The following is a 14,019-nucleotide window of genomic DNA, read 5'->3' as shown; positions in this document are numbered from 1 at the left end:
ATTTCTTAATAGATATAATGCTCAGAATTTGCAAAACTTAGTGGTAAAGCTTAAAAACTGAAAAACACAGTTTATAACTTTATTTCACATCAAAGAAAAAGATGTAAATCAAATATTTCTCTGATCTGTGTTTAAAAAAAAATGAAGAAAGTCACATATATAGAGTTCCCCTCTGTGTGAACTGAGGATTTTTCCTTCACAGTGTACTGTTGTTGTTGTTGTTGTTGTTGTTTGGTGTGGGGAATTGAACCTGGGGCACTTAACCACTGAGCCACATCCCCAGCCTATTTTATGTTTTATTTTGAAACAGGATCTAAGTTGCTTTGAATTTGCAATTGTCCTGCCTCAGCCTCCCAAGTTGCTGGGATTACAGATGTGCTCCACTGCACCCAGAACACGGTTCTTTTTACCATGGAAGAAAGAATGTTTTTGTGTTTTCAAACATGAAGGGGGCATGGCACTTCAAACAACCTTAATAAGAGAACATGCAAGAGATGAATAACATAATAGCCATTTAGCTATCCTAATAGGGAGTGCAGTTCTTCAAGGAACTTATTTACCTGTTACATTATTGGATTCATGAATATATCTGGTCTTTGGAAATGGAAATGTGGATTGCATCGACCTGAAAGAAAACTGATGACCTGGTCTGAAACAATGCAGAGGTAGCTCCTGCATTTGTGTACAATCCTGTGTCATGATAACTGTCAGTAACCACCAGGAATGAGAGAAGTTGTTTTCTTGGCTTTCTGCTAGAAGCATCAGATCATATTGATGGAACAGAAATCCAGGCTGTTTCCTAGGGGGAAATGGAATAACATAGTATTGTTACACAGACTCTGGAGCATATATAATAATCTTTACCTGCCACCTATTATACTTGTTGTAGAAACTTGAATAAGTGAATTGCCTTCTTCAAACACAATTTTCTACCTATGTAAACTTAGTTTTCAGATATGCAAAATGGGAATAATAACATCCACTTCATCAAGGTTTTTTTTTTTTCTTTTTGGTACCCGGGTTTGAACTCAGGGGCACTCAACTACTGAGCCACATTCCCAGCCCTATTTTGTATTTTATTTAGAGACAGGGGCTTACTGAGTTGCTTAGTACCTCCCCATTGCTGAAGCTGGCTTTGAACTCGCAATCCTCCTGCCTCAACCTCCCAAACCATGCACCACCATGAGGGGCTCATCAAGATTCTTGTCAGAATTAAATGAAATTTGAATGATTCGCTTGAACCTCCCATGGGAGATAAAGAAAATATCAGATGCTTTTAAAATCAGAATTTATACAAACAATATTAGTAATAAAATCAACAGTAACTCATAGTTTTTCATAAATCTCATTCATTCCTTATTACATTTTATTGTTTCATTTTTATAATGTATCTGTCTCTATGTTAAGAGGCCAAAATGAATAAGTTACAAACAAAATAACAAACAGAGTAGAGTTCAGGAATTCTAGACTTGCATTTTTCTTTAGTCTGGAAGAATAAAAGCTGTATTGAAGCAGCACATAAAAACCAAAAGAATAATAATTTGGCTTTTCCTCTCAGTTAATTTTTACAAGAATTACAAATTCATCATGCCCTATCCTCTAACAGTCAAATCCAAACTTACAGCAGTTGTATAGAGCATACGAAATTCATGATGTTAAAACTAGGGGCACAAAAATCTGTCCCTACTATTAGAGGTAAACTGAGGTATAGACAAGGCAAGTGACAGGCTAAATAGTCTAAGAGGGGGCTACTACTCACCCTCCCTGATTCTTCATTCATGGTTTTTTGCTCTCATGTTGACAGCCCAGAGCTGCCATGTCCAGATGCAGCTCTGTGTCTGTCCCCTCCCATGAATGTCTCTGGGCCTAGCTGGTAATTTTGGTGGGTGTCGGGTGGAGTGAATGCTTCCTGTATTTTTACCTGTAATGGGCTGGTTTCAGTTTTCTTTAAGTATAGCCCTTCATCCTATTCTAAGCCAACCAAAAAAACTCACACTTAAAACTTGCAAAATGCTTATGCTTTGGGCATCTGTTTTGTGGATCTAGTTATGATAGTTTCAGTGGGATGCCTGGATTGGGGGCGGGAGGTGGGGAATAATGCCATTACTGTATCAAATTTCCCAATAATATAAAATTTGCACTTGAGTATTAAGAAATGGGAAGTGACAGAAGTAGAACCACAAATAGAGTCATATTAAGCAGATTGTTGACAAAAGGAACACTCGATGAATAATGATGCATTTATATTTTTAATACACTGGTAGACCCATAAGGCATTAATTTTTCTAAATTTTTATTGATCTCTGAAGCAGCTAAATGATCCAAAAGGATGGCTTATATTTCTCAATCATCTCAAAGCCTGCAGCAGTTAAAAAATAGTGTTCATTCTTTCACTCAATTCAATTCTACATTTTAAAATAACATATTTCCTAAGGTGAGATTTTCTAGATGTTATTTCATTTCAGTACAGTGACTGAACTCTTATAAAATAGCTTCTCTGGAAATAAATGAAGATAATATGTATACATACTGTGGAAATTTAGCCATTCCACATTTTATTGCAGTAAAAAGTATCGGTTCTTTTTTCTTTCTTTTTTCTGTTGTTCACCTATTGAGACAAGCATAGCTGGAGAAGAATGAAAATAAATAAACTAGTTGTGCCAATTCATAATCAATAAAAAGCTAAACACTTAAGCAGAAAATATATCACAGATTTGTGCCCTAGCAAAGCAGCTATTTTTACCTTTCCATCATCATCAGAAGCTGCATTCTGACAGAAATCATTTGGTTGAAGTAGCCGTGATATATAAACCCTATGGGGTCTTGTGATTCAGATTTAGGAATATCAACCGCAGAGGGTCTAAAGGCATTGTGCATTAGTATGTATTGAGACCTCATTCCAGGTGGCAAGCAGCTGGATTTTTGAAAAATAAAACTTCCAAAATAAATGTGAAGGGCTTGTTCCCAGGTAATAAGTGTTATATTTAATGGAATCATCCTCAAAATGTTATAAACGAGGCAAAAAGGGAGTTGTGCATATTTAATATATTTGTTTTGTATTTCCACTGGTCAACAGAATAATGAAATTCCTTAACTACTTCTCTTTAACTTGCATGAAGAAAGCACGGTATGTTGCTAAATCTCTTTTCACCAGCTCTGCGGAGAAACAACTTTAATCCTTGTTAGAAAATTGCCGAGTCTGGGACTGACAAAGAGCTCATGCTTGTTCTATTGTTAGTGCTCCCGGGCCCCAAGAGCAGAGCCCTTTACAGCTGCGTGGATCCCGCCCGGCTCAGCTGCACTATTTAGGAGAGGAGGTTTGTCAATTTCTATTGACAATGGAGAGAGTTTTTCAGGGCCTGTAGCAGTGCTGACACAGTTGGGGATCAATGCCAGCCATTCAGACTGCACCCTCTTTCATTGCTTTGGTTTGTTAATTCAAGACTAAAGGTCCACTGAGGGGGTTCAGGGTGTTTAAGAAAGCTGATGAACTGTTTAAGAAAGCTGATGAACTGCAAGCGTTTATAGCCCTGGTGTGGCAATTTCCATAGTCAGTGGCAACTCCTGGCACTGAGGGAGCTGTGTCCTTGTTGACCCTCTTGTTATTAAAAATGCACAAGTGCTGCGCTTCTCAATATTTCAACACTCTTTCATCGTCAATACCACCTTCTGAGCCCTTCAGCTTGTTGCTTGCTCTAAAGATCTTCTTAGATTGGGTTTGAAAACTTCACCTTAAACACTAGATTAGACTGATGTTCTGTTTTCCGTGCTCCTGTTGATTTGTTGAACCTTCCCAGGGCTGGAAAGCAAGTAGCAGCTTGATGGGGAGACGGGCTGCTAATATGATTTACCAGTCTACAGTCATGCACAATAAGTGTGAATAAATACAAGGGTCTCACAGAGTCAACCCTAGCCTTTCCTTTTCTTTTATTTTCGCTTTAAAAGAGATATCTCAAGAAAATGAAGTGAGTAATGCATGCCCTTACAGGAGTTGAATGAACCACAAAAAGAAAAAAAAAATTTTTTTTGTTAAAGTGGTAGGCTGCTGTCATGGATTGATGTAGGAAAAAAATTGTAAAATATACAGTTACCGCTTTATTCCTGTGTAGACCAAAGCAAAGAATAAAACAGTAATGCCATGCCTTTGGCTTCAGTGTGGGTGTGGAGCCCCTTCCCTGTCATCCCCTGAAGGGAAGAGTGAATAGTCAACCAAGTTATTTGATAAAATTAACTTCTCCAAAATGAAAAGGCATTCCCTAATGTTTGGACTTTACTGCACATTCGCCCTTTTCAAGTTTTTTTTTTTTTCTTTGTTTGATGCTGGAGGTTGGTTCGATTTGGTTCTGTGGAGAGAAATGAAGCTCACCTAATTTTGACTCTTTTCTCAAGATGAAAAAAATGGGACCGGCTATATTTTCAGCTCTCAAAAGAAGGACACATTAATTTCAGCACCAGAATTAGGAAAATGCTGGACCTTTCTATGTTGGTGGCTTTGTTTCTTTGTGGGGTGGAAGGTTGCCTCCAGTTTCACCATATACAAGAAAGCAGCAATGTAGTGGCAATTTTGTCCTTGGTCGCCTATTCTCAGTGGCAGCATAGGCTAAGCTCTGAGCTAAACTACTGCTTTCCCTTAATCATCTGCTCAGTTAAGCTGCAATTCTTTAAGAGACTGACCTGGGAGCCAAAAATATACAGTCTCATCAGATAGGATAATTATTCTTAGAGACTTTTCCTTGTAGAATAACATATTGCCTTCCAAGTAAGAGAATGCGTAAACATTTTACTGAGTTCTCTTTTTACTATCTTTATAGTTAACTGTAGGTCATTTTATTCCTAAATCCCTTCTATTAGTTAATATTTTGGTGTCGTATTTTTAAGGAAGGGTTATCAATAACTTTCTGTGTTGCATTAAAGGCCCTTTCAATTGTTATGTAATCATAAGTAACATTACATACAATGAGAAATGGAAACAGTTTTTTTAAGAACATAAAGATGCACATGGAGTAATTTTTGACTGTTTTCATTTCCCTCTTACTTATGCAGCTTACCATGTAGCTGCACAATCTTGACAAATAAACTGATGTAGTTTTACAAGATTTCATATAATATGTAGTATTTTCTCTCCAATAAAATCAAAAATTTTACTATCTACTCCAGAAAAACTCTAATTTTAAGAGTCTAATCCACTTTGACAACATTTTAGCTTTCAGATAATTTGGAGAGTGGTGTGGGGTAAGGATCTTAATTCGGCATACTCATTCAATATTGCAGTCCATACCTGTGTTTATCTGCATAAAAGCAGAACTCAAGAAGTTGAAACTGTAAATAATTTGCAATAAGGAAGTACAGAAACTAAATAAAATCAGAAAGTAAAGTGAGTATGTGCCTATAAAATATTTTGAGATCTCACATATCACTAAGGTACTGAATTTACTAACAGTTTATTTTTTTAAGAATTTAGAAGTATAGGTATCTCATGTTATAAAATTGTTTCTAATATTTTTACATGTCCTGAAAAATAAAGTATCCATTAGGAAGGAATGAAACTAGGTGTATTTATAACATTTAAAAAAAAAAATCTATCCTACAATTTAGAAACTTTGACATTTTTAGTTATCCCCTTGATTGATAGTATGTAGGAAGTCAGTTACTCGTTTTAATTTGCTTACCTCATTTTATGCATGTACGTTCAGCAAAATAACAAATTAGTAGAAATAAATGATAAAATATAAAACTAATTCATTTTTAATTTATGCATAAAATGCCATTTTCTATTATATTGAAATGTATCAGAACAGTGTTAATAAATACAAGTCTAGACGAACTTCACGCATGTCTCCCTTAATATTTCTCTTAGATGTTAAATGTACTATTTTATTATTGTGGAGAAAAAAATATTTAAGACTTTTTCCTGTGTTTGAGTACCTAAAACCATGTATCTGCTCACACATGATCTGTCCTGGCATTCTGTTTGTGTATACAAGCAAGGCACAAAATCACTTCTCTTTTAAAAACTCTTTTGTCTTTTGCAAAGTGCTGAATGGACATTGATATTTCTGTTACCTGAATGAGTAGCATTATTATCTAAACTAGCTTTGTCACTTACTCCCTTAAATAGTCACCATCCATGCTGGACTTTTTTTGAAAATAGGAAACAAAATTTCTTTCTTTTTTCTTCTCATATACATTAAATAGAAGCAAGATATTACATTTAGAGAAGAATTTCAGTTTTCCCCTCAAGGGAGTTGTAGTCAATAGAGAAAAAGTCCAAACCCCCTAAAAACACTTGCAAAATGAAACAGATTCTTTCATAATCTGGTCAATCATGTCTTTTTTGTAATTCTTTTAAGACACAAGAGTTCCTTTCTGTTATCTCAAAAAATCTTGGCAAATACCTAACTGATAGTAGGTAAAAGGTACGGTTGAGGATTGATGTTATTTTTGATGGGTATTTTTTTTTTGCCACCCCTCATTCAAAATGTTATTTCTAGGTATTGACAACAAGGCTTATGCCAGAGCACATCTACCATTTGAGTTTTACATAACATGCAGGCTAATAGGAAATTTTCCTTTTGAAAATAATTTACCAGTTATTCTCTGCTGCTTGGCTCTCCATTCAGCTCCATAATATGTATTTTGTACCCATTGTTACTCACAAATTACAAAGCAGGCCACTAGGCTGCAAAGTGCAAAAACACTATTTCCCATGAATATGTTACAGCTGAAAGACTGTAATGTTAATTCATGTAAAGCACAGCCTAGGTCAACTTAGCAGATTTCCTAGCAAAACATACAATTCTGTTAACAGGAAATTATAGCATTATTGACTTCAAGTGCTGATCTGTGGTCATTTCAGAGTGTTTCATTACCCCCTCATTACCAAATCTGTTAAATGAATACTGTAGAGGTTGTTTTCTTTTTTGTTCTCCTCCCCTCTGCCCCCATCCTTCTTTCCAGCAATGGTACAGCAATTCCATGAAAGTCATTTGCGTCTGGTTGGCTGATAGATTAGACCTGCAGCTTCATATTTACCAACTGAAGACGCTCATCAAGATTGTGAAGGTAAATGAAATGTGTGTAGATGTCAATTGCCCATGAAACTATAAAGAATAATGCATATATTGTCATACCAAACTAAGGTTTGATATAACAGAGTAAATGTAAGTACTTAAAAAGCATAGCATTAACAGAGATGTGCTGCCATTTATTTCCATCTTTACCTAGATTACCAAATAACGCTCTTTTTTTGAACTAATAAAAGAATATCAGTTAGTGAGTAATCACATTTTAAGATGATACACAAAAGTCCACTAGCATGTTTCTTAAGAATAAAAATGTTCTTCCATAATTCATTCATTTCATATTCATTAGGATCATGTATCATTATGAGAGCTTTGAACTGTATTTGTCAATAGAATAAGGAGAATCTAGGTTATTTTATTATATATTGGCATGAAAGTATTACATTGTCACTACCTAAATTCTTTTGTAAGCATGTCCCTTCTTAGACAGAAAAGGTGACCAGTTTGAGTGTTGGAGACCATCCAAACTAATGCAGATGTCATGTAAGTTCAACAGGCCATTTCAACCTTGCATTTTCTCTTGCTCTTAAAGAGAAAAGGTAATAACTTATGTGTTATATCAAGTGAGTAGAGGCTATAAAATATTTCTTCAACATGATTTTTTGCAATTTGTAAATTCTAGTAAAAGCAAAAGATTTATCCCAAGTTTAACTTTTCTTAAAGTTGAGACAGAATTCCACTTATGGCTAAAAATGTAACTCTATGCTACTGACCAAATGTTTCTTTAAATGGAAGGTCTTTACTTTCATTTTATTTATATTGATGGTACACAGGTGTGGGTGCTCATACACATAATGTAAACGTTTGCATATGTATGTATATGTACACACATGCACACTGGTTCTCAAAGTGTTATTGCTGACACAGCATTAGCGGCATCACCTGGGAACTTGGAACTACAAGTTCTTGGGAGCTGCTACAGACCTTTGGAATCAAAACCCGAGGGTAAGCCTAGCAATCTATATATTAACAAACCCTTCAGAGGAGTCTAATAATTGCTAAGGTTTGTGAAGAATCACTCTTTTACATTATTTTTTGAAAGTTTCCAAATTTAAATGGTTTCTGTCACTGTGTTGGTTTTGCAATCTAATTCAAATATGAAATTTTTGTGCCATGAAGACATAGATTATCACAGGTTAGAAAGAATCACAAACAGGAAAATTCTGTTCCAAAATCAAACTGGCCAATCTACAGAGAGTTAGAAACAAACCTGAAAAACTACAATAATATTAATGGTGATCAATCATAAATAATTAGTAAAGTGGCACTTGTAGCATATTAATATTCTGCCTACACACTACATTCAGTGCACAAAATATATTTGATCCAACACACCTCTTATCAGGCATTATAATTTATTTTTTTACAAAACTATAAGCACTTGATTCATTCACATTCAGCTTAATTCTCCATTGTTTCTTCCTTGTTTCTGTAAATATGACTTGGAGAGCTTTTACATGAAGTTTGTTTTTCATAAAAGAGAATCACCATAATGTATTTACCTTCCAAAAATATCTATCTGTTCATGTTGTGATTCATACTAGGATTAGCTGGTTCTCTTGGCCAGCAGCCATATTTTCAAATCAGTGTCTCCTGTGTTCAGGATGTCAGAAGTTACATATTCAGCCAACTGGTGTTAGCTGGCAGATTGTTAAGATCTTTGTTTTGTTTTGAGGATTAAAATCTCCATTTTTTATTTGCCTATCATTCGTTTCTTCAAAGTTAGTCCTTTTCTCACATTTACACGTCTAAATAAGTAATCATCAAGCAACAGTGAAATTATTTTCAGCTTTACTGAGGTATAATTGACAAATAAAAATTATTTATATTCAAGGGTACAATGTGACAACAGTTAATAACAGTGTATTATATATATATATATATATATATATATATATATATATATATATATATATATATATATAATTTGCTTAGAGTAGATTTTAAGTACTCTCACCAGTGAATATTTTGTCAGAAAAGGACAATTAGTAATTTTATAAATTATACAGTGATATTTTTATTGTGCACTAGTTCATTAAATTCATCTTATTTTAATATATTCTTCATTATGGTTATCCATAGTCAAAATTGATAAATATAAAATTAGATTTCATATATAATGTTTGACTTTTCATGTTTTGCTTTTCATAAGCAATTCCCAAGGCTCAGCCACTGCTTTCTTGGGCTAATACATTTAAACAAGTCATAGAGTTCTTTTTAATAATTAAAAATGACTATATTCATAATTACAGTCAAGGTGAATTAATAAATTAGTGTCCTAGTTATTTTTTCTTTACTTTGAATATAAACAATTTCATACATAGTTTCATTATTATTTAGAACCTGTATGGTTTTGTTTATAATGGTCATTCTCCTATGAATTTTTATGAAGCTATTCAATAACACTTGTATAGAATTGTGAAGGCCTCTAAGTGGGCTTCCACCCAAGTCACTTGGACTTGGCCTGCTTATTACAGAAGAGTTGTGCATTTAACCTAGGAGTCAAGCCCTTTCACTAGAAGTCTCTCTTAGTCCTCACAGGCCTTGCCATTCTTCTGTGCCCATAGAAACCCAGAGGTCATCAAAACTTACATGATAGCCAACTCTGTCCTGTCCACATAGTGGTTCACTCATATTGCTAAGAAAATGAAACAAAATATACCCCAGGAAGATTCCACAAAAGTCTGAAATTACTTCTGAAGTTTTGACATCAAAATGATTTATTGGGGAAGGAAAAAAGTAGAATTGCCAAATAATAAAAGTGGCTGTTGAATTTGTGTTCTTTCTAGTGGTCGAAGGGTATTTAAAAGTAGATAACATAAATCCATTGCCTTTTTTTGTTAGGAGAAAAGAAAACAAGTGAGCAGCACACTGAGGCAGGCACTTGTCTTAAATAAGAGCCACCAAGGCCATTGCAGCAGCCAGGGTAGATGTGCAAGTGCTGTAACATTTTGTGAGTCCTAGAGAAACAGAGATTGCAGGATGTCTACCTTGTACCTTGTCTAACTGCTTATTACTTGCTAATAGAATAAGGAAGTGGCCTTAATTGTATGTAAACCAGAAAGCCCTCGGGAGGAGAAAGCCACAATTCAAGTGTGTCCTGGCCAATTTGTTGATAATTAAGCTAAGTCTTAAGGAAAATTATTCCATTAAAATAAGAAAGTTAGACCCAAAAACTCAGTATACAATTGTCACTCAGTGTGACAATAGTAATTGTAATAGTAATTGATGTCAAATTCGTCATCTGTGAGTGAATATTTTATGTGCTCAGTGTGCTTTTAGTCTGACTACAAAGTAATGATAGACTTGAACACAAATCTCTGGGGTACTCATGCCATGTATATTAAGTCACCAGATTCTCTAGACAAAAATTGGCATTTCAGAATTACTTTACTGTCTCTGATGAGTGTTACCATGAGTTTTAGTATAAGATCACACCACTTTATTCATAACAACTTATGATTTAGAATAAATTTGTAACTTTCTCACAATAGGCTCATTCAGGTGAGAAAGAGAAGGATGGTGAATTATATGTCTTCAAAAACTTTCAAATTTCAGTGAAAATAGAATTGATCTCTTAAGAAAATTATGAAATTTAAGAAAATTTTGTCTAAATTGTTTAGGCCAGGTGTGTTAATGGAGGAGCCTAAGATATACTTTCTAACTCATGTGCATGTACCATCAATTCACCTGTCTGAATGTTCTGGTATTTTCTGGATGTTGTAATAGAAGTATTCTGAATACATCTGTTAAGTAAAATCAAGCATCTCTCTTACTCCAGCTGCTGGAGTTATGATTTGTGACCATGAAAGACAGTGTCTCTCCTTCTTATTTAACTTTTTTCATCTATTAAGTATAAATAATGACCAAAAACAAAGTGACTGCCAGCAATCATTTAGAACAGAACATGACATATTGATATATACTGATACTTTGACCAGTCCTTTGAAGTCTGGCTACTTAATACTAAAAATCTCACACAGGACAGTAAAAGAATTATAAAGGATATTTAGCATTCAAAATGGCCTTTGAAGTGACTCCACTGGATGAAGTATCTTCATTTTCTCTTTGTTTCTACATTCAAGAAAAAAATAATAATGATAATATACCACCCTGTTTAGTCATGAAAAATATGTGAAGATAATCATACTTTAAAAAGTGAACATAAAGGAGCTAGGGTTGTGGCTCAGTGGTAGAGTACTTGCCTACCATGTGTGAGACACTGGGTTCCATCCTCAGCACCACATAAAAACAAATAAAGGCATTGTGTCCATCTACAACTTTAAAAAATGTTTTTAAAAATAAAAGTGAACATAAGGACTAGGAATATAGCTCAGCTGGTAGAGTGTTTGCCTTGCATACACAAGGCCCTGGGTTTGATCCTCAACACCACCAAAAAAAAAGAACATAAGGAGAAATTTGCTTTTTTTTTTTTTTTTTTTTTTTTGTGGTGCTGGGATCAAACCCAGGGCCTTGTGCATGCGAGACAAGCACTCTACCCACTGAGCTATATCCCTAGCCCATAAGGAGAGCTTTATAAGTCACATATTTTAAGTGCCACATAAGGAGTTTTAAGAATCAGTATAGAAATAATAACATAATTTCTGTTCTATTTTATGTAGAACATATAAGTTATAAATTATAATTTATTGTCTTACAAAAATGTAAATACTTGTTTTACATCCTATCTATGGCAACTTTTTGCCAGAAGGTAGCACTTCTTATTCTAAGGTTATTTCAAAGAGAAAAGACAAAATTCTTCAGCATTTAGGTATACACAAATTTTTATAAAGTATAAAGATACTGCATATAAATACATTTTATAATTCACAAATGCTAATACTGTGAGCTTCTTTTACTAATAATACACCTATCCTCCCAAACTTATGCATTTTATAAAATGAAATGTATCTTTCAGTATTAAAGGAAAGTCTTCTTAATTTAAAAACCAAGAAATTATTTTTATGAAAAAAATAAGTATGTACCATTTTATCTTTTTTATAGATTATTCAAATAGTAAATTCTGAGTCATTAGGAACATTTTGGGGAGGAGCTCCAATCTGTCATTTGATAATCACAACATTTTGAACTATTCATAGTGATTGTAGTTTGGGTAGCACTATTCAAAATCATTCATTCCATCTTTCTTCCCAGAAATACACCAACAAGATGACGGACACAGGCAGTTACAATCTGAATTCATTAGTGGATTTTCCAACATGATTTTTGAAATGCCACCTGAGTGTATATACCTATACATACGGACATACATACAAATGTGTAATGTAACTTATCTAAGAAAATTCTCTCTTCTTCCTCCAGAAAACCTACAGGGACTTCCGACTACAGGGTGTGTTGGAAGGAACACTGAACAGTAAGACATATGAGACCCTGCACAGACGGCTAACAGTTGAGGAGGCCACCGCCTCTGTTTCAGAAGGCGGAGGACTTCAGGGCATTACCATGAAAGATAGTGATGAAGAAGAAGAGGGCTAAAGACACACAGCTCTGGAGAAACGAAGACCTGGACTACTCGTTTTTGTTCTGGGGCTTATTTTGTTTGTTTGTTTGTTTGTTAGTGCTTTTTTTTTAAACTTGTCCTTGTAATTACATTTAATGTCTTGACCAAATAAAACTTCTTGTATTTCTGTAAGAAGTAAACATGGAGGTTGAGTTAAAGGGGAAAATGCCAAGTATATTTTTGAAGACGATCCTTCTTGGTGGTATAGCTTGACCTAGAATTATTTGTTTGTGATTGGAACATGAACTTTGTTTTTTTTAATTAGCAAATTCGACCTCTTTTTTTTTTCCCATCAAAGTAATGTCCTGTGTGTAAAGAGATTTGTATTTCCCATGATACAACATTGTGAGAAGCTACTTCTGATCACTGCACCAACCCTATTGTACCTTTGTTAAAATGATGTATACCTTACAATTTATAATTTATGCACAAAGATTGTTTTGTAGTTAATTTACCAGTGTTGTGGTGTGTATAAAAACTTTGACCTTGGTTTTCATTACTCTAAATTGGTCTGCAAGTGTTGTCCTGGGCTTAAAGGACTGCCAGCTCCAAACATAGACTAGATTATACAATGGCTTGTGTCTTGTTCCATTCTGAACAATTTCTTTCAAGTGTAAGAAATTTCAAGGTGTGCTTCCATCAACATACCATATTCCCCTACTTCTAAATATAACAGCTTGCAGGCAATAAAAATTCATTTGGTCATAACAACTTCTGTATTTATTAGACTTGTATAGATTAAATGCAGTAAAATATGTTTGCAGTATTTCAAACCTCCCAAATCTCTGGTTTTATGTCTTTGGTTTTTGTGGTATTTGTTTCGTTTTGTTTTCAATTAAATAAGCACTTTATTTTGTACCTAGTAGATGCACAGATTTGATAAAATGATTATTATGACAGTTTATAGCCATAGCAAAGGAGACATTACATATTCAAATAGTATATATTAGTAATTAATGTTAACTAATAATTAGTAATGCTTATAATGTTCACTAGCAATTGGCACTCTTAGTGATAATTCTCTCATAATATTTTCTTGTGAGGAATTGGAAAGGTAGTAGTAGTATGCATGCCAATTTTTATGTGAATTTTTATTTTTGTAATTTTACCTAAAATATACTAGAATATTGTGCTTCTGCATTCATTCATAAGTAATTTTTTGAAAATGAGTATTAAAGCATTGTCCAAGCTTGCCTCTGTTAACTGGGTTCAAGTAATCCTCCTGCCTTAGCCTCCTAAGAAGCCAAGACTATAGGAACATATCTCCCCCCAGCTATATTTGTAAGTAATTGTTTTTTGTAATACTAGCAACAACCCAGCTCTACCACTAAGTTAAAAAACCAGCCCTTTTAATTAATTAATTAATTTTTTTATTTATTTTATTTTATTTATTTGTTTATTTATTTTTGAGATAGG

General features: G+C 34.1%; 1 protein-coding gene across 8 annotated transcripts in view; it reads left to right on the top strand.

Annotated features, from left to right (window-relative positions):
- The window catches only part of Cadps2 (calcium dependent secretion activator 2), a 521,519-nt gene extending 507,713 nt beyond the window's left edge, over nucleotides 1–13,806 (top strand). For all 8 annotated transcript variants that reach the window (XM_046422408.2, XM_046422403.2, XM_046422402.2 and 5 more), the window contains 2 exons: nucleotides 6,958–7,062; nucleotides 12,405–13,806. In XM_046422408.2, the coding sequence (XP_046278364.1) occupies nucleotides 6,958–7,062; nucleotides 12,405–12,578 (279 nt within the window). In that variant the 3' untranslated portion in view covers nucleotides 12,579–13,806. The remainder of the gene's footprint in view (nucleotides 1–6,957; nucleotides 7,063–12,404) is intronic.
- The last annotated feature ends 213 nt before the right edge of the window (nucleotides 13,807–14,019 follow it).

Source organism: Marmota monax, unplaced genomic scaffold, assembly GCF_021218885.2.
Source record: "Marmota monax isolate L192 unplaced genomic scaffold, Marmota_monax_Labrador192_F-V1.1 WCK01_AAM20220418_F8-fsc00027, whole genome shotgun sequence".
Classification (NCBI taxonomy): Eukaryota; Metazoa; Chordata; class Mammalia; order Rodentia; family Sciuridae; genus Marmota; species Marmota monax.
This window is presented reverse-complemented; position numbering and strand designations above follow the sequence as displayed.